Here is a 22762-nt window from a genome sequence, read left to right as displayed (position 1 = left end):
TGTAAAAAAGAAACGACATCTGGAAAGTCTTCTAGTTGCACACATACTGTCATTCACTGGATTTCTAAAGACTTTGATATTGTTGTGTGCGGAACCACTTTGTGTTTTATGTTTTGGATTTGCTTCCAAACTATGGAGGAGAGAGGGGTGTACTACTTGGTTTCCTGCACCGTTTCTTACCTCCCACACATTGCATTGACAAGTGCAGATAGCTTTTTTCCCTCCACCCTCTGGTCGTTAATCTATTACACACGCACACAAAAACACAGAACCTTATCAGGTATAGAGTACTGCATTACTTCTGCAAAAAAGAAGCAGAGAGCTCTGGGTTGTTCCCAAGTTTAGGCGGAGAGCAGCTCTTGTACGGACCACCCTACCACACCAGTTGCACCTTGAATTTGCTCTCCTCTATCTCAAATGTCTGCTTTTCTAACACATTTTTTAAACATATGATAAGCACAGTGCCATCCATGCAGCAATGGAAAGGGACAACGTTTTTTGCCATTCTTACAACAACGTCTCTTAGCATAGGATTAGCATAAGCCATCCACGCCGAGCTGTCCCCAGTATAAGTAAAAAAAAAAAGGGAGGAACTGCTTTTATTAATTCCAGGTTGCCTGGGATGGTATTTTACCAATCCAAGTCCGTAATACTGTGCCTGCAGTTATAAAAGGCTTTGTCATTTTATAGCTTGGCTTGGATAACTCTGTGCCGCTCGGCCCCCTGATGCCACTGGGACTGCCACCTCCTGGGACTCACTGTTTTATTAAAGAAATTCGGGGGAAGGCCCTATGGCCTACCCAGTTGCGCCGATGACCAACAACCTCTCTGGCGCACTTACATTATTAAAAACCGATACGTGGGAGGTCCCACGGCTTCCCCCACTGCCCCAGGAACCATCACCTCTGCCGGGGCACTTAATAGGAATGCAGAGGGGCCACCCTCCCTACTGTAGTCCCGTGGAGATACCACTGCCCCTGGTGTACTGTTTTAGGAAAAGAAATACGGGAAAGTCCCTACGGCCTCCTCTGCTGTCCCAGGGACCACCACCTTCCCGAGTCACATATATATTTTTTAATTCTTTTAACGCAGGGACTGCTACCTTCCTGGGGCACAAACATAATAATGAAGGTTGTCCGTTGCGGACTGGTCCAGGCCCCTTGGCTAAAGGTCCAAAAAAGAAAAGAATAAAAAGCCCTATTGGTTGGGATACGACTTCTTGGTCTTTTTCTTTTTCTGTATACGTCATTGTCTTTCCCCGCATTTTGGTAGTCATTTGAAACCAGCGCATTTCCCCAAAAAGTCTTAACTTCTGGCGACCTGTTATGGGACCCTTATCCCCCGAACTGACTTTAGAGTTTTCGGTACTTGAAGAAACTATATAGCCGTATCTTTTTATGCCTGATCCATAGCTTGTCTGTTGTACAAGGAATCGAATCGTCATGCAAACCTATATACTCTCCCTGCCTTGTAGTCGATTTTGTCTCTTTTAACATTTTCTTAAAGTTTCATGTTTTTCCCATTTCTTCTCCAGATCCACAAATGCTTTGGTTCCTTCATCTGTACTCCTATAATTCTCCAAGAGTTTTTCAAATTCATGATCTTGTCTGAAGGCACTGCTAATCTCCGTTCTGCATGTGTAAATAATGTTTTCATAAGTTTCATTGAACAATCTGAGGCAAGTACTTGCCACTGCTTCAGTAGATCTGGATCCATGTCATTCAGCATTGAAAGAACGAAAATCTGTAAACCCCTTGGGATTCAATTGCATTCAATATATATTTCAAGTGTGGACTCTCACACCACTTGTTGATCTCCATTATGCCTGCTTGCTCCCAGTCTTTTAATAACTTTTTGGTGGTGTTCACTTGACTGGGCCCTGCGGTGCCAGAGTTCAAGATGTCTCATTTTCAGCTTTATTGCTTTCAACCATTTATTTCACCAATTCTTTCCTTTTGCTCCATCTATCTGCCATGTTTCTATTTGTTTTTTATTTTCAGATGTCCAGTAAATAACAAAACCTCTTATCTCTACTGTGAGGTCTGAAGAATTTTCTTATCATGCGGCGGAGCACTTATTTTATTGTTTCTTAAATCCAGACACATTTAGTGAAATCGATAACCAGATACTCCGTATCATTCCAGAATCAATTCATAAGGATTCAATGATCTTCAATTTTAATACTTAAAAAAAAGCCAAAATGTTCTGGTAGGAGGGTTGCAAGCCCCTCACCCTTTGAATTATTTAAAAAAAACAAAAAAGCTGGTCTCCGAGGCAAAATGGCCTGGCCTTCTTTTCATAAAAAAATTAATAAGAGTCGAACTCCGGGCGATGGGGTCCCCGGGAAATGGTCCACGGAAGGCAGGCCACGTGCCCACCTTCCTAGAAAGTAGAAAAAAGGAAAAAAAGCTGCATACTTGTCGAAGTCCCCGTCCCCTTTCTTTACACTCTGCAAACACGCCTCCTGGCACGATGTTTCTTTCTGGATGAAGTCCCCTTGGCTGCTGACGGTCCTTAGGGGTCTTCACAGTGAGATTGCTGAGAGGTGGTCGGATTGGTCACTGGTTTTGAACGAGTCAAACTTGAGCCTAACTATAACACTTCCTGTTAGACCTGGCTTGTCCAGCAGATTTATCCCTAGACGTTTTACTTTTTGGCCTCCTCCTTTAAACCCTGTTTTTGTTGGTTTTATGACTCTGGCCACTTTACCACTGCTGATCAGTGCTAAAGTGCATATGCTCTCCCTGTAAATTGTGTTTATGGATTGGTGTTTCCATGATTGAGTTATTTGGTTTACCATTAAGTCCCTAGTTCAGTGCACCTTGTGTGCCAAGGGCATGTACACCTAATGCTACTAGTGGGCTTGCAGCACTGATTGTGCCACCCACACAAGCAGCTTTACAACAAGGTTTGAGGCCTTCAATTGCAGTGCCTGTGTGCAGTGTAGTGCTGCTATGTCGACCTGGCAAGTGCAACCACTTGCCAGGCCCTAATCTTCCCTTTTCTTACATGTCAGTCACCCCTAAGGTAGGCCCGAGTTACACCTGGGGGCAGGGTGCAGTGTCTGTGAAAGGTAGGATATGCCCCGATATGTGTGGCATGTCCTGATAGTGAAATACTGCCAATTTCGTTTTTTACTATTGTAAGGCTATCTGTCACCATAGTATAGAATGGGGAGTTTTCTCATAACATCTTATGAGCATTACTGCCCATGGGAACAAGATCGGAAAATAAAGTTTGATATGCCTGAACTCCGAATGTTAGGATGCATCTTTTAGTGAGGGTGATTTTTACATTCTGGGTTTGAAAATACCACTTTTAGAAAGTAGGTATTTTCTTGCCTAACCATCCAATGTACCTCCGTTAGGTTGTGTATTAACTGTCTGGCTTTGAATGACAGAGGCTGAGGATGTGCATGCTCTCAGGTGGCCACCGAGGGGTGGGGGAGGGAAGGGCAGTTGACGTGTGTCCTGCCTTTCCTGAATGAGCCAAGGCTGGGCTGGATAGAACTAGGCTGCATTCAGAGTAGGGGGGATGGGTTTTCACTAGCACCTGAATGGGCCCTGTCTGCCTTGGACAATGCTGTCTCCACCTCCTGCCAGGTAGCTGCACCAGAGGACAGAACTGGTTTTGGCTGGGCAAAGAGCTTCTCTGCCTCCAGAGAACAAAGGAATTTGTGCTATAAAAAGTGGGGCCCAAACCCCAGAGATTTGGATTTCTGCTGAACTAATGAACCTGCCAGGAAGAAGAACTGGGAAAGCTGGAGGAGGAGTATTGCCCCTCTGCTGTGTGCTGTTGGGGTTGGCCTGCAGTGGTTGTTTCTGTCTTGGGCAGGGAAAGGACTGGACTGTGCTTTCATCATCCTGCTGTTATAGGTTTCTCCAAGGGCTTCAAATAGAGCTTGCCTCCTGTTAAGACGTCTCAGGGACACAAAAGACTTCTTGCAACTCTGCTGATGCTGCTGAACTCTGCCATCTGCGAGTCCTACCCTTGCCTGAGGTGCCTCTTGCAGTTAAAAGGCCTCAGAAGTGGGTTTTGCAGCTGCCGTCCGCAAGAACCAGCACGAAGCATCGCAAAACCTTGCAAAGCCTTGGAACAGACGGCGGGTGACGCAAAGCCGCGCCGAGTCCCGCCGGGCGATGCAGAGCCTCGCTGCACAGCCCCCCAGCAGTGACGCAGGGTGACGACGCAAAGCCATGCCGAGTCGGTCGTGTGACGCAAAGCCTCGCTGTGCAGCCCCCCGCACAACACTGGACAACGCAAAGCCTACCAAAGCTACGCCTCAACTCTGGTGCGCAACTCATCCCACTTGAGCGCCAAGTCTACAAGAACACCAGGGCCACAGTAAGAAACCAATACATCAACTCCCCTTCAATAATAAACAAAAGCATCACCTCCCTTTCGGCAAGGAACCGATGCATAACCTCCAGTGGAGTTAGAAACCGATCCTTCACCTTCCCTGGTGTATGGAACAGACTCATCACCTTCCCTGTGGCTGTTTTTGTTTGTGACTGTGACGCATCCAAGGTACTTTGTGGTCAAAGTGTTGCATCCATACTTTGCTATGGACAGAACTGTTATCTTCTAAGGATTACATTTTGATTACTATATTGTGGATTTTTGGCGTTTTGGTCTTGTTTGGTTTAAATATAGTTTACTTATTTTTTGTTGTCCATTTGTAGTGTTTTCACTCTATTATTGTATGTGTACACAAATGCTTTACACACTGCCTCTGAGATAAGCTTGTCTGCCCGTGCCAGATACCAAGGGGGTGAGCAGGAGTTATTTTGGAAGTGTATCGTCCTTACCCTGACTAGGAAGAATGATCCCTACTTGGACAAAGGTGCAAACCATTGCCAACTAGAGACCCCCATTTCTAACAGTTCCTGTAACTTGTTTTTTCTGCGAATTTCTAAGGTTTATTTATTTTCCATTTCCTAACTGTATCGACCCTGTAACCTTGGTTTTTGCCCCGGTGGAAAAAAATATATATATATATTCATTGAAAAAACTAAGATTACAGAAATGTTATATAAGATAAAAAGTAACGTGTTAAAAACAAAGAAACGAAATTTACAAATCATAGTTTATTGAATTAACTATAACTTGCGGCCCCACCATGCACTGCCTATGGACTCTCATATTACATCACTCATGACATGTTAAATGACCTAATTACTGATGGCATATCATATGACATTGTTGATAACATTGATGACATCACTGATCACACCGTAGTCCTATAGAGCATAGGTGGGTCCATTGAATGGAAATAGCGTAAGTCTTGGAAGTAAGTGTGATTTTGTATTTTGAAAGTTATATGGTGCGCCGTTTACAAATCACTGCGATATGGACTGCAAGTATCACTCCATGTTAAATAGGGTATAGGCTGAGTGCCCCTTTTGTGGGTTGCAGAGGTATGTTTGAAAGGAGGCTGAGGCTCAAATCCAAAGCTTATCCCAAAAAATATTTAAGAAAGGCCTAATCGTCTGTTGGCAATAGATTATCCATCAGTGGCTATCTGTTGAATACAGATGTTAAATATTTGTAATACAGTGGTCTAGACCACGTGAATGTTTATATGGTGTGAAGGTTTATTTCCTGAAGTTCAATTAAGATTTTGAGGCATTGCAGCTTGTTGAATAATGTTAATATACTGGTGTACCACTTAGACGTAGATTATCTAAACACTGATGGTCTAAGCATGGCTTTTATGTTGTATGCCATTGTGCTCATCGCAGGAATGTCCGTTGTGGATTTTACTAAACTACGGAGGGTTTTCCATAGGGTCTGACACAAGGTGTCTTTTTAGTAGCAAATGCATACATGTCAACTTGTATACTTAAAAGGTCATCTGCAGTCTTTAAGAGGGTAGTTCTTTCTGATGAATTCTCCTAACCGAAGATTTCTAATTTTTAGAATATTCTCTGGCTCAAGACTGGATCTGTAACATTTGAACATCATTGCTCCTAGATAGCAGTCGATGGCACCATGCATCTTCTTGTTTGCTTCATTCTGCCCTAGATGTGACGATGGAGTCGCATATAAGCACCACCTCTGTGCATTGACATCAGTTTCTTTCTGCGCCTTCATAACTGGAACTAGAGCTCGTACCCAAGTTTTTTTCTCATCAGTTGGTTTATTTTTCCCAGAATTATTGTTTTCAGGGTCAAAGGAACCATGTTCCATCCTAGCAATACAGGGTTTAAGCTTGTAGGGAATGTCACAAGGAAATATCTGTGATCGATCCCCACTAGGTGTCTCTCTAATGTTTGGTGCTCTACTCCAAGTCCCACAATGATTGTGTCCTTATGGCCTTGAAGGCGATCCAGGGAAGCGAAGCTGAATGTCACAGAACACTGAAAGAAGTAACTGAGGTTCCGATTGAAGTCAAAGACGCAGGGCATGTTCCTGCTATAGGACGTTGTCACGGTGTAAATCAAAGTTGAATTGGAAATACAAGAAGGCCAAGTAGGATTTGCCCCATTCCTGTCACTCTTAGCCTGAGATGTCTTGAGGATGTCTGTGTGCCTTGCGGTTTTGCTCTTGGTCCCCCTCTGAGGAGCTGATACCGGAACTGATCTTGATGCACCCAGAGTTTTAGGGCTCATGGACTTAGACCTAGAGAGAGAAGCAATGTTGGTATTTTTTTGCATCATTTCAGCTTCATTTGGAACAACTTTGGGCCCCAAGGCTCCCCAGAGACCTCTAGTTTTGCGACCACTAGAGGGTCCACTCTCAGCACTGTCTGGGGCTCCTGAACTCGCTGCGGATTCTGCTTCAACACTGAAGCCGACTTCCAATCAAGCATAAAAATCCACATCAGTCTCTATAACATTGATATTGTTATTGATGCCACTGTAGAAAGACCCTGTTCCTTTATTACTATCTGCTAAATTCATCTTGTCCCCGGCCATGGGTGCATCTTAGTCCGCACTAACACACCCAGCCCTTTTCAGTCAGATTCAGATGAACCATGCCTTTAGCTTGGAGATGCACCCCACCGCTTCAACAGCGTTTCAGTTCAGACTGATCAGAAGCAACACCGATTTGGGGATGACTATGCAGATGAGGCAGATTGTTTTCCCTAACACTGTGATGATGAAAATTTGAACATGGACTGGCTGGAGGGCAGTGTGTTGGACACTTCCCCTGACACTGGCTTGCTTTCTTCCCTAAACCTTCAAGGGAATACAGTGCCTCCTTTGTCTTGGTAATGAGACGACCAGCGGAGGTATTGGATTTGCAACTGCTAACTATGGAAATCAAAACAAACTTAGTAAAATAAGTTTTGCAACCGGGGCAAACTTCATCAGAATCCTTACTTCCATTTAAGGAAGCCCTGAATGACACTGTGATAGGCACCTGGTCTAAACCATGTTCCTGTCCACCAGTGAACAGGTAGCTTTCCAGATTCCACAGGTTGGCGCCAGGGGACCGTGATTTATGGACCCCATACCCTACATAGAATGTTTGGTTCAGGTTTCCACCAGTAGGGTGAACCCCAGTTCAATTCCCATGATTCCAGACGGAGTCAAAACGAATTGAAGCGTTTAGGAATTAGATGTTTTCCGTGGCCAGTTTAGCCTTCTGGTCAGTCAGTACCACCTGTTTGCTGGGTTGATATACCAATGCTTTATGGGACGTTGTTGGCAAGATCTTGTTGGCAGTCCCCAAGGAATTTTGGGCCAATTGGCTCAAGACATCGACGCCACAAAGTACCTCATCTGCTTTTGACTGGACACTGACTGCTTGCAGGGAGCAGTTGAAATTTTTGTGGTGCTCCAGCGACATGCTTGAAAGAGATTCACAGGCTTCTATGGGGACATGCAAGCTTTTTTGATGTACAGGCCATTCAGTGCATCTCGTCCCGTTTGGTGAGAAAGTTGACTCGGCGTTCGAATTCTTTAAATATGCCGGGCCATTACAAGTTCCCCAGGCCTTCTACTTCTGTGAGATAGTATCCCCAACAATTTCAGCCATTTTAAGGCTTCTCTTTGAGACTGGCTTACCACCAAGGCATTAGGATCCCCAGTCCTTCCTTTGTTGGGGACGATAATCAAGAATTCAGCATCCAAGCCACAAAATTATCAGTCACCTGCCCCTGCAGCAACCGCATTCAAATAGTTTTAGTTTGTCCATAGTGACACATGACAAACCTGTGGGAGGCAGGAGCAGATATTTATTCTGAAGGTGACCGAATATAATATCCAACATGTGGGTCCTTCAGATGTTTAGTGGCACTATGCCCTGTTATTCTTTTTCAACCCTCAGCCTCTTCAACCCAAATCAGAACTTCTTTCAAAGGAGCATCTGTACATCTTGCTCCAAGAATTGCAGGCTCTTTTGGCCAAAGGAGCCATAGAGAGTGTTCCAACCCCAGTAACAGGCACTGAACGTTTTCTTCGTCCAAAGAAGTGTGGAGACCTTTGTTATTATTTTACATTTTAACCCTCGGAACACCTTCTTGCAGAAGGACCAAATAAAGACACTCCCACTAGCCCAGGTTCTGTCTGCTATGGATCCAGATGTCTGATGGTTGCTTTGAACTTGCAGGATTCTTATTTTCATGTACCCATCCTGCAGTCCCACAGTCACTACTTGCGGTTCAAGGTTGGCCAGGAGCATTTTCAATTTGCCATGCACACTTTTGGCCTCACCAGTGCCCTGGTTGTTCAAGACCGTGTTTGCATCACACATTTAGAGTTTGAGGATTTCAGTGTTCTCCTACTTCAACAACTGGCTGTTTAGGCAGGCTCACTGCAGTCAATCATAGACCACCTCCAGACGACTGCAAACCTCCTGACCTTATTGGGGTTCCCTATCAATGTGCCAAAGTCTCACCTAACTCCTTTGCAGAGGCTCCATTTCATTGAAGCCATCCTAGATATAGTTCAGTTTCAGGCCTTTCCTGCACCATGAGACCAGGATATTCGGGTTATGACCCTGCTTTTCATGTTCGTACCTGGGCCTTGTTGAGCGTGCTCAGAGACTCCTGGGCCTCTTAGTATCCTGCAGACTGCTTATCAATTATTACAAAAAGCATATGTAGGCTCTGCAATGGAACCTGAAGTCTGAGGGCCCAGCACTAGGCGAACCTTTTGGATTCTATCCAGGTTTTGGTGGAGAGTGAGAAAAATCTGCAGTGGTGGCTCAACAGCAAATGGACCAGCGGCAGACCTCTTTCTGCCCACTCAGAGCTGATGGTGGTGAAAAACATGTCACTGCTGTGATGAGGGCGTCATCTGGTAGAGGTGGAGAAGGACAACTCTGGTCTCTGGCAGAGGGCTGTTACAGAGCAACCTGTTGGAGTTGCAGGCCATTCTCCTGACTCTGGTGTCAAAGAGAATCTCCCAGAAATGGGGAGAACCCTTGGTCAGATGTTTTTGACACCGACGAGAATGCACAATGTCTGAAAGTTTGCGCCCTGGAATTTCCAGGTGGACTTGCTCTCAGGGATGCATTCCGGATAGAGTGGACCACAGCACTTCTGTATGCTTTCTGTTACTACCTCTCCATCTACATGTCTTGAAGATGATTGGAGAGGCGGAGCGAGGCGCACGCGCTTGTGCACGTACCCGCAAGCTGATGGTCGGCGGGTAGCACTTTGAAAAGCCCCTAACTAAAGTAGAGCATGCAGCGCATGCGCTGCTCTAGGCTCAACCTAATGAATGTGTCCTTATGTAATGCAACTGGTGCGCATGTGAGGCGCCCGGTACAATTTTGCGCTATATAAAAAATGTCTGCATGTGAAAATATTGCTTCTAATGTAGCGTAAATGACGTGCTATATAATTAAATGTACATTTGTATTTTAACTTCACGGTTTTTACATGGAACTCTAGTCTATGTAATCTATTACTATAGAACTGTCCAATGGGTGCTGTTACTAACCAACTTCCACAGAGTGTGTCCTCATCGAAATAATAATGTAATATTACCTTGAAGGTTGTTAGTAGGAAGCATCTCTATACTTTTGACTTCATTTGAGCAATTTGAGCAGCGAAATGCCTATAGGCTACATATTTCTTTAAGCATTTTTGGGCAGTGATTGAAACAAGTCTTTGTAAAAACTGAGCCTGGAATCTTCACTGGCCACACTCTCTGCTTACTCCATTTCCTGATGTAATTGGTGATCCAACGTTTTGCCTGACTTTGCAATGGAAGGACATTTATGCGATAGGCTGCTGCTTGAAGTTATTCTCAGTGGTTTAAAATCGTGTCTTTGGAAATGCTTATACCTGAAGGTTTTGGACAGTCTTTTATAAAACAGACTAACAAAAAAGCCCATTACTTTGCCACCTGCTGCAAGAGTCTTGCCCATTGTGTTTGCAGACTTTCGGCCTTACAGATTCCAGCTAACATGCATAGAGGAGACTAGTGATAATTACCTTGCAACGTAGCAGTAGGAGGTTTTAGAAGTAGGAGTTATTTAGGATGTTTCCATGGTAAATGGCATTGAGTGGTATATGCTAACACCAGTGTGGGCTATCCTGAGCACACACGTAGCGTTACAGAAAACCTACAAATAGTTGCAGACTGGGGTCAGGCCATCTCCCCCTGCAAGCGGGTGAAAAAAGTCACAGTAGTGACAAGGTAGTGTTTAAGAAAGACCATAGATTAACTCGAAGTAGTTGTTCCATGAACAAATACTAAACACTCCCATGGCTAATGCATCTGAATTTTAGTTAAGCCTAAGGACTCAGATGCATGATAATAGTTAACATACTTGGACATTTATCCTTAAAAACATGTCACACACAATTTCTTGAACCTGGCCCTGATTGCCGATGGGAGCGAAGGAGTCCAAAGCTGAACAAACACAAACTTCGTCAAGGCTTTCACTATTATTTTGGTCTTTTGGAAGGGGCAAAAAGTGTGTTTAAAAAAAAAAACATTGTTTTTAGCTTAACCTAGTTCATATTAATCAGACGTTGTCACAGAAGTCAAATGATCCACTTGAAATCACTGGTGTAGTTTTCACTAGTACAGCATTTTCAGTGGCACTGTGACCCAGGAGTGTAGGCAGTTCTTAATTTGAGCTGATGGTTGCAGGTGGGGTCCACCAGCACTCGTTTCAAGCGATCAGCACTTATTTTTGTTCGTCAGACGTTGACCCAGAGCAATAGAGAGAGAGAGAAACGGGAGTGTCTGGTGGTTAAGAAGAGGCAAACGGGGGAATCAAGACTATGCAGTTTTAGTATTTTACACCCATGAAATTTGACAAGACCACTTTAGCTGACTGGTGAAGCATCACACAATATACATGCACTTACACACACCCCTTTGGAAAACCCCATTTAGCCATTGGCTACTGCAGTTCGGCTTGGCTTTAGGCATTGCCTGACATGCTTGTCAATCAGCAGTGGTATCAGCCTATGGCATTTTGCAAATGTTATCACTCTTACTAAATATTTCACATGCACATTAATAATTACTTTATTAGTGTATGCTACCCTGCCCTACCAAGTATTTTTTTTAATCGTTTTTGCTTTTGAGGGCCCTCCCGCACACGGCCAGACGGTTCACTTGGGTTCGCACTCACACACTATATTTTTTGTTTTCATTTACCTTTCTCTAAAGACCGTTAGCCATATTAGGATGGTAAAAGCCAAAATGACCACCTTCTTTTCATGATTCATTCACATGCATGTGTGTATATGGTGGCTGTCGTTCTCGTTTGTCAGGAGGCAGGTTAAGCAAAGGCAGACCATGAAGCATCAGGCTCACAGGGGCCGGAAACAATAGAAAACTGGTCTGTGGAAACAGAGGATCTTGGGAACAATAGACCACTAGCTGGAGACTGATAAGGCACTCCCTTCCTTGGTCTAGTCTCATTTTCCGTTGAACAGTGATAGATCCATATTTAAGACAACAAATGGATGGCGTCTATACTTTGATTGGTCTTGTGGTGTTGATTGGTATTCTGGTGTTAGTTGTGTTAGTTTCCCTCTTTCTTCATTCACACTACTATTTGTCGCTCATGTTGTTGTTGTTTTTCTCCCTCTCGGTTTCCCAGATAGTTCCTCCCTTAACCTTAAGGGGGGCAGGGGCCTTCAGTAGGTATACATCTCCAGAACCTGACACCATTCCACGATGGTTGCGGTGTGCACACGCGTTGCAGTGCATGCAAACACATGTGCGTAATAGTGGCCCTTTTGGTTTCTACTGTTGCAGCATGGCTGACGACCATAGTGGAATGGCACTAATGAGCATTGGCAAACCCAATAGGTTGGCACCTGCCTTCTAAAGACAACATCTATTGTCTTTTCCAATGCTTATTTTCCTTTCTTGCATTAGGCCCATGGCTCACTTGCTAATCCATTACGTAGGGAACACATAACATACTAGTAAATGCACACATGGTTTCAGAAAAGCTCCAGAATACAAAGCTCACGTATCTCCTTTTTACCACTGCACCAACTAACCAACACCTTGCTGCATTTCCAATGGACAGGTTGGCCATGGGTATAAGCTGGCAAATGGTGCTGCCCTGGGTACTTAGGGACACTTTACTGAAGGTGTTCAAATTTTTCCTTTTAGTATATTAACTACTTTAAAGTTTATTGGGCAATAGATTACCCTTTCCATTTGGGCTGCTCCAGAAATAGAATAAATAATTTTACTAGATACGTCTGAGACACAGCAAGACACTTATTTGAAAACATATATACCTTTTTAAACTTTTTCTTCCAAGGCAGATTAGGGGGTTCAAATCTTTAACTTGAGGTGTTGAAAAGCGCTACTCACCACCCTTCAGTGGCCCAAGTTAAAACATTATTATAGGGGCAGAGTTGATTTGTATATGATCTAATCGAGTCGAAGAAGCAGCATGTAAGGAACATCAACAGCAATATTTTAGAGAATCTTATAGAGTAATACATTATATTAGCAAATCAGGATAGTGACGGGCGTGTTGGCCGTGACGTGATTGTGTATGAAAATATGACCTATGATTGTGTGCTAGGGGATCAAATATTATTGAAAACCGTAGACCGGTGCGGTAAAGTTCATGGGTTGTCTAGGTATCAAAACCACATAAACATCTGCAAACAAAGCCTGGCGCATATGCAAGTCGGAAAAAGTTGTTGAAGATATACGAGAGGAGTTGTTTAAGGTGAGTGCAGTGCAGGAAAGAGGAAGTTCTGTGTTCTGCTAAGAGACTGGCAGAGAGAATGGTCGAAATCGGAACAGGAACAGCAGGGAGAAGGAGATGTCTAGTGGCAGGACTGATTCTCATTTTGAAATTTCAAAAAGATATTGAGTGGCTGAAAAGTGTTAAGATTCTGTGGCCATAAGGGGTATTTCTGGAAGGCATTTTGCAACGAAGTGAAAGGTCCAGTGAGCTGCTCAATAAAGGAGGAACATGAGAGCGTGAATGATAGCCAGTTTAATACAAAATGTTCAAGGAACATGGAAGGAGAGAAATAAGTCACCCAACTGCAAGGTTTATGTAAATAGAAAGTAAATGTGAGTGCCAGTTTCATTACATAGCAGACCACTGTGCTCATCCAAACTTCAATTTAATAAATTATGACAAATCTAAAATTTAAGCGTTGGCATTTTTCGCGAAGGTTAAAATTGGCACGCAAAGGAGCTGTTTGTCAGAGAGTTCATTTCATAATGTCCGACTGTGAGCACCTACAACAGGTAAGTATTCGTTGCAGGGAGAGTGTTCTTGTATTCACTGGAGGTGGCCATATCTGCCTGATTTGTCAGACAAGTTGGATCCACCAGCTATTCTGCTATTGTGCTTGGTGAACAGCATCAAGACAATGACATCTGAAGGATTCTTTGGAGCAGTTGAATGAAAGGTTCTGGCGGTGTTCAGTTCAAATGTTGGCAGGCTCAGTGGAATGAAACAGTGCTTGCATTGAAAGCTGGTGCAATGTGGCATAAAGTGAGTAACATACATTTTGTTAGTGCATAAGAATTTCACTATTGTGGTGAATCAACTATGCAAGCAAGATACAATAGAACCAATAGACTGATCTTACGAGATGAACGCCATAGTAATGTCACACAAGGTGACTCGGAAATTCTGACTATGAATTGACTTTTGTAGCTTGAATGGGTAACGTTTGTGGGTGACCGCTGTATTTTGGCATTGCTTCTTGAGATTGTATTAACGTTTGAGGGTTGACGCTGTGCTCACTACATTCGATACCAGGCGCATGTACATGCTAGCTAGAAGATCAAGAAAGCATCATCGTGTTGCAGATTGGCATTCTGATGTTTAGTCAGTGAAGTTTTCAGGCTATAAATCTTGATGAAGCTTTCAGGCTTTGAAATATCAATCCTCAAACAACTTGAGGAACTTTCAAAAAGGAGAAACACAAGTTTGGTCAAAGAATGACTGAATATTTGGATCATACCATTTCAGTAGGGGTATTACCGCACCAAAAAAGCTGTGCAGGCAAATTAAATCGTGTCATAATCATCCATTATGGTACAGCTAATGTCCTTATTGGGAACAGATGAAATGTAAAAAAATGTAAAACCGTATTTGTAAAGCGCGAACTACTCACCCTTACTGGTCTCAAGGCGCCGAGGGCCGTTGTGGAAATTAAGTGAGCTATAGCCCAAAGTTACACAGTGCTGAGGCTGAACTGGTGCCGGGGATCGAACTGCGAACCCTGTGCTCTGAAGTCAGCTGCCCTGGCCGCTGCACCACACCTCTCCACCATGAATGCTATTTGACAATTATCAATAATGACTGAAAAACGAAGTGGAAGAGAGAGAGACATAATGTGTCATTTGAGCATACAATCTCATTTTATTGATTGCCAGTGGATGCGAAACTGGAAATGCATTGACACAACGGGTGGAAAAAAAGGAGCAAGAAGTTGCTTTTGGAAAGATGCAGGAAATAGTATTTGGTAAATAAAGACAGGGCAACCCAATAGTCCCCAAGGAACTGGGTAAATATGCAATATAGAAAAGGTACCTTGAGGAATTATTTCCACTGTTAATTAATATTTTTCACATGCCATCAATATGTGCATTCAATCAAATAAACATCGGAACCATGGTATCAATCATTTTTCAGCTTTATATCATATGTTATATAAGAAACAGTGAATAATTTGCAACAAATAGAAAAAGGCAACATGAACCACACTATTACAATCAATATCCTTCCGATAGTGTGTTATACTGTTGGTACTGTATGTATTATATACACATATACATATCGTGCTCCTGAAGCCTCAGTCAGCTCATGCAATAGTCTATAAACATGAATGTTATATTTCTTATTTGTAACCAAACAGTATACAGGCGTCGACGTTTCGGTCTTTACAATGCGATTTTCACCAAGACCATCCTCAGGACTGTATGTTGCTCAAAATATCATGTTTCAAGTTGAGAAACCTCAATCTTCATAGACCAATAGGGAAGTCTTAACCATAGACCATCCACTTTCCATGTGTTCCTCCTCACAGAGATAGAAACATTTCAGACTGGCTCGGTGAATTTTCGTATTTCTACCGTTTTCGATTGGTGTGGTTTCAATTTCCACACTATGTATAGAGCGGGACTCCAATTTACTCCGTCTCTCTTCGAAGAGAGACGGAGTAAATCGTTAAGACTTCCCTATTGGTCTATGAAGATTGAGGTTTCTCAACTTGAAACATAATATTTTGAGCAACATACAGTCCTGAGGATGGTCTTGGTGAAAATCGCATTGTAAAGACCGAAACGTCGACGCCTGTATACTGTTTGGTTACAAATAAGAACTATAACATTCATGTTTATAGACTATTGCATGAGCTGACTGAGGCTTCAGGAGCACGATATGTATATATGTATATAATACATACAGTACCAACAGTATAACACACTATCGGAAGGATATTGATTGTAATAGTGTGGTTCATGTTGCCTTTTTCTATTTGTTGCAAATTATTCACTGTTTCTTATATAACATATGATATAAAGCTGAAAAATGATTGATACCATGGTTCCGATGTTTATTTGATTGAATGCACATATTGATGGCATGTGAAAAATATTAATTAACAGTGGAAATAATTCCTCAAGGTACCTTTTCTATATTGGAAATAGTATTTGCGCACCATGAGAGTGATGCTTACAGGTACAATATTTTCCACCATTTCTATAAGCATCTATATTTATGAATAACCTGATTCTCATCAACAATAAGCAGATGGCCAAAGTGCTCTTGACTTGTGGAGCAAAAACAGTACCAGCGAAGCTGGCTAGTTTGGTAGGTATCTACATGACGAATAAAGGGATAGTGAGTTGGAGAGAAAGGTGGCACTGATGAGTGGACAAACGACTTCATCTGCACTTGATTAGTACCCACTAAGTGTGACTTTTGCATGAGGACGGATGGTGAAGGCATTTGGCAGTGGATGATGTGGCATAAGCCATTACACACTATTTGGTAACCGGATTACCTGCAGAGAAATGTCCAAATCAAGTTGCTAGTGATTTAGAAGGTGAAAGATGGGTTATCATGGTATAGTGTTCGATTGGTATGCCAAGGCAGTTCCTCCAGCCCACAAATTTGAAAAGGCCAGGACCAACTTCCTAACCAGGGGTCATTTAGGAATTTCCACAACTAAAAGGAGAGTCAAAGTCACGGATGCTGTGGTTGCAGCGAAGGAGAGAAGGGTGTATTCTAGGTTAAACAAAATAAAAGTAAATTATGTAAAGCAAGCAATAAGCTTTAAGTGGTGTACGTTTGTCCATTGGAGTTGCCCGTTGGGGTGTTCTGCAAGTTGGCTATTGATGTGATGAGACTATCTGAGGTCTAACAGGAAGCATGTCGGTATGCATTAGTATTAGTGAAAACCTCTTCAAAAGAACCGTAACTTTTACTTTTGCTGTCTATTAACAGTCCCCAAGAAAAGAGCATAGTCAATCAAAAGAGGTCTTGGAGTTTTCAAAATGGGAATATGCTAATGTGTCCAAGGTAGCCATCGAGCCGAAAAATAACAACCTAATCAAACGATTAAAGATTTTTGTTTTAGGTGACATCCAGTGGCAAGACCACTCCATGGCACAGTTAGACACCAGATGGGAGCGTCGGAGAGCACAGATGGTGTGTTTGTCATCTACTTAGGTCTAAGTTGATGATGCCACTTGACTTAAACTTATTTTTCTCCCAACTCAATATATTCCAGATTAATATTATTTTTCGAGTGAGATGATTGTTGACTACCTACATTTTGTGGGATTAGTGACCATGACTCACAATTTATTTCAGGAACTCCATTTCACTTGTCTCTATCAGCTCCATCTTTGTTAAGCCTGCTCCCGATTAAGGATCGGTAGCACATTCCTACTGTTTGTTAAATGGTGCTTGATGCATAATACTTTATTCATTGTTCAGTGGATTCATCCATCAATGTTAAACCTCATTATTTTGCTTTAGACCAGTTACTAATAATTTAAATGCCAGAGAGGTGCCCTTACTATGGATTGTACTCAAAACTATGATTTCACAAAACGAGGACAAACCACCTCATATTGAAGACCTGTAAGCAATATACTTTGAGTCATTGTTGCAATTGAGGAAATCTTACTGCTTGTAGACTTATGGAAGCAAAGTTTTGACGTAGAAAATCTAGAAACTAAAGTAGCAGAAGCTACATACCCACATTTCTGGACACTCACTCGAAAAGTCATTCAAAATGGCTTTTGAGAAAAGTTTCAAATCCTGTGTTACTGAATGAGGAATATAGGATACGATCAAGACAATGGGTTAGGGACTTGCACAGCAATTATTCTGATTCTGATCAGCAGTGAACTCTGTGGCGTGCAAACAGGTTCGGGCGCTGTCTGTACCTCCCAGCGTAAGTCTGAATTAATACAAAGCTCCTCCCATTGGGAAGGAGACACCCTGTTGCACAGCTTTAAATTTTGACAAAAAGTCTTTTCCATTAATCATTGAAATTAACTCCTCCTCATGTTGGGGTTCCAAAAAATATTTAATGTTTCATCAAAATTTCCACAAAACTAAAGTTCCAGTTGTATATCCAACAACATCATAATCCAGTATAAATCCTTCCCCAATGCATTTCGGGCTGATTTGAAAGCCCTTCCTCAGGGGACAACTCTACAAAAAGGAATACATCTCCGTATCACTATAGATGTCAAATACAGTTTCTATACATTGTCATCAAATATATAGGATACGGCCATGCCTAGCATTCAGTTGTACTTTTGCTACCCTTCCATCCAGAACATTCAAATTGACCTGTATGGCACTCCCAAGTAATTGTGATTCCACTATGAAGTAACTATGAGACAGCGAGCAGTGTTCTAAAAAAACTCCCAAATAGCTCAATATTCTAGTCTCTGGCAATCACCTGATTACTTGTTCATCTGCCTCATCTTCAGGATAAAGTGTGGTATATGTTTCTGGATTTGACAAGAAAGCAGTAGATTCACTTCACTGTGATACATTGTGTGTTTTTTTGGTTTTGTTTTGCTCATTTAGGGAGAGAAAGCTATAAATAACTGTAGCCGAAAATAGTAGAGATGTCATGGTAATCGTACTTGCATCCGTATGCCTAATGATTAGCAAGTTCTCCACGACCCTTAGTATATTCTGGCCTACAGCTGTAATTTCTGTGTTTGCACAGTTCCAGAAAGTAATGCAAAGTGTATCCTGCCAGATCACACCCAGATTGAACTGCACTGGGAGTCTACCCCTTTCCGCTCTCCGAGGGGAAAAAAACCTATGCTCAGTATTTGGAAAGTCCATCATAGATTCTAGAGAATTCAACCAAAGACAATTTTGCAACCCTACAATTGTGTTTCTCTCTCAAGTCTGTGTAGCAAGTCAGCATGTCTAGTAGTATTCAGCTTCATTTCGTCACGAATAGTGGTCCAACCATGGCTCAGTGGAGCAATGCATTGTTCTTGATGGCCCCAAATGGTTGGTCTTGCTGGATATTTTTTTTGTACGTTTTAGACCTCCATATAGGACACAGTGTACCATTTTGAGGCCCTGTTACAGATTTAATTATGTGAGCACGTCACAGCATTTGATTCTGGGGTTTCCATCCCAAAACGACGTTTGACTCGTATTGTGATGGTGTCTTTTTGTTATTGGGCTTTTGTGTGCCTGTGGCCTCATGTTCAATCAGTTGTGTTAATTTGTTTTTGGTTATTACTGGAACAATGGCACATAAAATCTCCAGATGTCACTGTTCTGTTTAGTATTCATACCCTAATATTATTTTTCTGTTGTGGGATTTACAACTCTGTCGTTTTGTCATTGTATTTCCTAAATCATTAACTGTATGGTTTATTTAACCGGACATCCACCCCATTACCTCTGGAACAAAGTGTGGGATTCATTAGCTACCGAATGAGTGAACCTTAAAGTCTTTATGAACTCCTTGTTCTGCTTTTGTGACTGTTGAGTCATTATTTTAGATCAGGGGTCTCCAAACCGGTCCTGGAGGGCCGGATCCGTGCCAGATTTTTAAAATTACTACATGTATCTCAATGGGGATATCCCAAAAATCGGATTCGGCCCTCCAGGACCGGTTTGGAGACCCCTGTTTTAGATGCAAGTTCTGGACGTTCGCATATATCAATCCACCCTTTAATTCAATGGTGAAAATGGGATTCAAGTGGGGTCATATTTCCTTAGAGGGTCTGTAGTATTGCAGTTGTCTACTTTTCTGACTCAAATAACTAGTTAAGATTGTAAACATGAGTTTGTGTGGGTTGCTACTTCATGATGTAATGGAATTGTATCTGTATTATTACAATTAATAGTTAATTTTAGGCCTTATCTGAAACAGATGGACTCTCACAAACATAAATTGATGCTATAAATGTTTGAATTGAAAGATATTGTGTATTTTGTTTGCAATTTATTCTAGAACCCGATATTTCAGACTGTTGTAATACGTCTTTGATAAAAGATGTGGACAGAGTAATATAAGAGGTTATAGTCATAGGTAAAGTATCCACCCCAACACCAACCACCATCTCTTGCTCCCCTCAGTGACTGCCATTGCTGGAAAATGTGGCACTTAGTTCTAGAACTGGTGTTCCACCGGAAAATATCCACTTAGTTGTTAGAAAACGACCACAATTCAACTCATCTTATTTTGAAGACCTTGATTGATTGATCCGCATAACAAAATGCAATAAATAACTCTGGACAACTCTATACCAGTCTTCTATGTGTTTCAGTAACATTACAAACTTCTAAATATCTGATGCTGGGTAAGTATGTGAGAAATATCCCATTAACCGTCTTCTTGCCTTCCTGGTTAGTTTATCCTTCTAACATTCAACATGTTTTACCAGTGGTTTTGTTAACTACAAATGTCTTTTGACTCTATGTTCAATCGTAAAAAAAATGTACATTTTCGAAAACACCTCTTCCTTCACACAAATTAAGAGAATTTTTCTCTTTTTAGGCAACTGAAAAAACTGAGTGAAGAGAGTTTGACAAAACAACCAGAAGAAGTTTTTGATGTTCTAGAGAAGTTAGGAGAAGGGTAAGTAAAACACTAAATGAAGGGGATTCTGGGAATATGTTTCTGTGCAAGAGTCTTTTGTCAAGTTGTGGTGTTTTTTTTACTCCGCTGCACCCTGGATAAAACAGAATATTTTTTTGTGCCATTATGATTTGAATAGTTTTCTGACATGTAAATGTCCTATTTTTAAGAAGGTAATCAGCATTTAAATCAAATTCATCAAATTAATTATGTAAACAGCCTCAACATCACTTGTCCGAAACAAATACATTGTTTATTAATCAATCAATCTAAAAATGACTTGACTGTCCTATGATGCATTACTTTTTATTGGACTACATACACAAGTACCACACAATATACTACTATTATCATTTTAATAGCGGATACTGGTATAAAGTACCACCTAAACAAGAAACCTGTGTGGTCTTACTAGCTAAGGTAGCACTTTAACTTTGTTGCTACTGTCTCCTCCGTCCTGATTCTTACAACTGTTAATTGCAAGTCGAGGTGAGGTTTGGCAGCTGCTTTTTAGATGTCAGAATCCTCAATCTAAATTTTCTTGTGCTAGAACCAGAAACCAGTACTTGATGCCTAATATTTACATGGGAGAAATGGTGATTGGCTCCACGAGCTTGCGTTCAATACGGCTGGTCCTTATGCAGCTTGGGCTGGAGGGTTCTGACTTTCCTAGACATTTTAATGAGAATAAAGGCAGTAAAAAGGGCACCAGGTTTGTAAACCTTGTTAAGGCAAACATTGAAAGATTGTAACAACTAGCCAGAAGCTTCTCTTGCAGGCCACTTCTTCTGGATGAGCCTCGTCTAAGATCGAAGTTATTCCATTCTTCGCAGTGGCTCTACACCAGTCCATCATGGCAGAGTCCATTCCTTTTGCATGAGTTCTTTCCTATTTTGTAGATATATATAGGGAGCTGAGCAGAACCCATCCTTGCGTGGGAACGCAGCCTCAGTTCTTAATCTGTTTTTTGCTGCTAATGTTCCACATCTTAGCCTGAGAGTTCATTCAGTCGGTGGTCTAAAGCCCTGTTCCTCTTTGTCGAGCTTCTTCAGAAACTAGAGTCCTACTTTCATCTGGGAAGGTTTGACTGCCTTTGGCTTTTTGTCCTGAAGATTGTGTATTGTTTCTGAGGGCATCTGGTCCAAACACATGCTACTGTGTGTGATCAAGGTTGCTTCCCGGAGACATCACCCCTACCTTAGGGAAGCAAGATCTAAGTAGCCAGAAGGATCTTCAAGTACAGCACTTGACAGCCTGGAGGTGGTGGCAGCTCCCTTTCTCTGGGGCTGTGGGAATCCTTATTATTCTCAGTACCCCAGACAGCGAGAGATTTCTGCTATCACCCTTGTGCCCTTATAATTACATTCCTTGTGGTATGCTAATACCAATAGACACAGGGGTAATCCCAGGGATTCCATCACCACTAACACATTTTCTCCTACCTCAGCCCAACAACTCCTGTAATTGAGCTGTAATACACTTAGCAGCTGTGGTTGAAGCCTGACTAGTTTGCCGTGGGGTAATTGAGGGAGGTAGGGTAAAAGGCTTGGGTGAGTCTTGGGTGGTGATGTTTTCTTCATCCTCCCTCCAGGATTAAATAGAGCTTCCATTATGCAGTATAATTTTCTGCAATTGGCTTGTAGGTCCAATAATGAGTTCACACCCTGCAACACACAAAAATCATGTTAAAAAAACATCCTGCATGGTTTAACAAAAATCACTCAAATGAATGTAGTTGAGGCCTGGTAGAAGAGCAGGGATTTCAGCTACTCACAACTAAACAGTGTCAACGTGTATATCTATTGATGACTTTTAAACTGTACAAATAAATGTTGAAAATTGTATTATACAATTAAGACTGGGTTAACTCATTTAGCAGCATTGGTGCCTTAAGTCATTGTCATTTAAAAGAGGGGTATTAAAGAAAATTGCTTCAGTACACATTCAGCCTTCCACAAAAACTGATCTGTGTCTTTAAGCATTCAAGATCTCCATAGTCTCAGCATGAAAAGGTTACCGTCGGCCCATGTTTTTTTTTCCTGACAGTGAATGTATGGTCCCATTACTAATCCTGGCCCACTAATATACCTCCGTAAAAATATTGTTGACATAGATTTTCATTTTTGATTTGTGTTTTTGGATCATTAGAGAGGTAATTTAGCTTGGATAGACATTACTGATCTGGGCCAAATTTCTATGCATTACTTTTTTTTAATTTGGCACATGTGTTGCAGTGATGATGTAATATTGCGGGAACCATGAGACCTA

The 22762-nt window shown here is 41.9% G+C and overlaps 1 protein-coding gene across 1 annotated transcript in view; it reads left to right on the top strand.

Moving 5' to 3' along the window:
- STK4 (serine/threonine kinase 4) overlaps positions 1 to 22762 on the top strand; it is a 218867-nt gene that overhangs the window by 15017 nt on the left and 181088 nt on the right. The window contains exon 2 of the mRNA XM_086932548.1: positions 20414 to 20494. Within this exon, the coding sequence (XP_086788674.1) occupies positions 20414 to 20494 (81 nt within the window). The remainder of the gene's footprint in view (positions 1 to 20413; positions 20495 to 22762) is intronic.

The sequence above is a fragment of the Lissotriton vulgaris genome, chromosome 7 (genome assembly GCF_964263255.1).
Source record: "Lissotriton vulgaris chromosome 7, aLisVul1.2, whole genome shotgun sequence".
Lineage (NCBI taxonomy): Eukaryota > Metazoa > Chordata > Amphibia > Caudata > Salamandridae > Lissotriton > Lissotriton vulgaris.
Note: the sequence above shows the minus strand (reverse complement) of the source record. Positions and strands in the feature narration are given on the sequence as shown.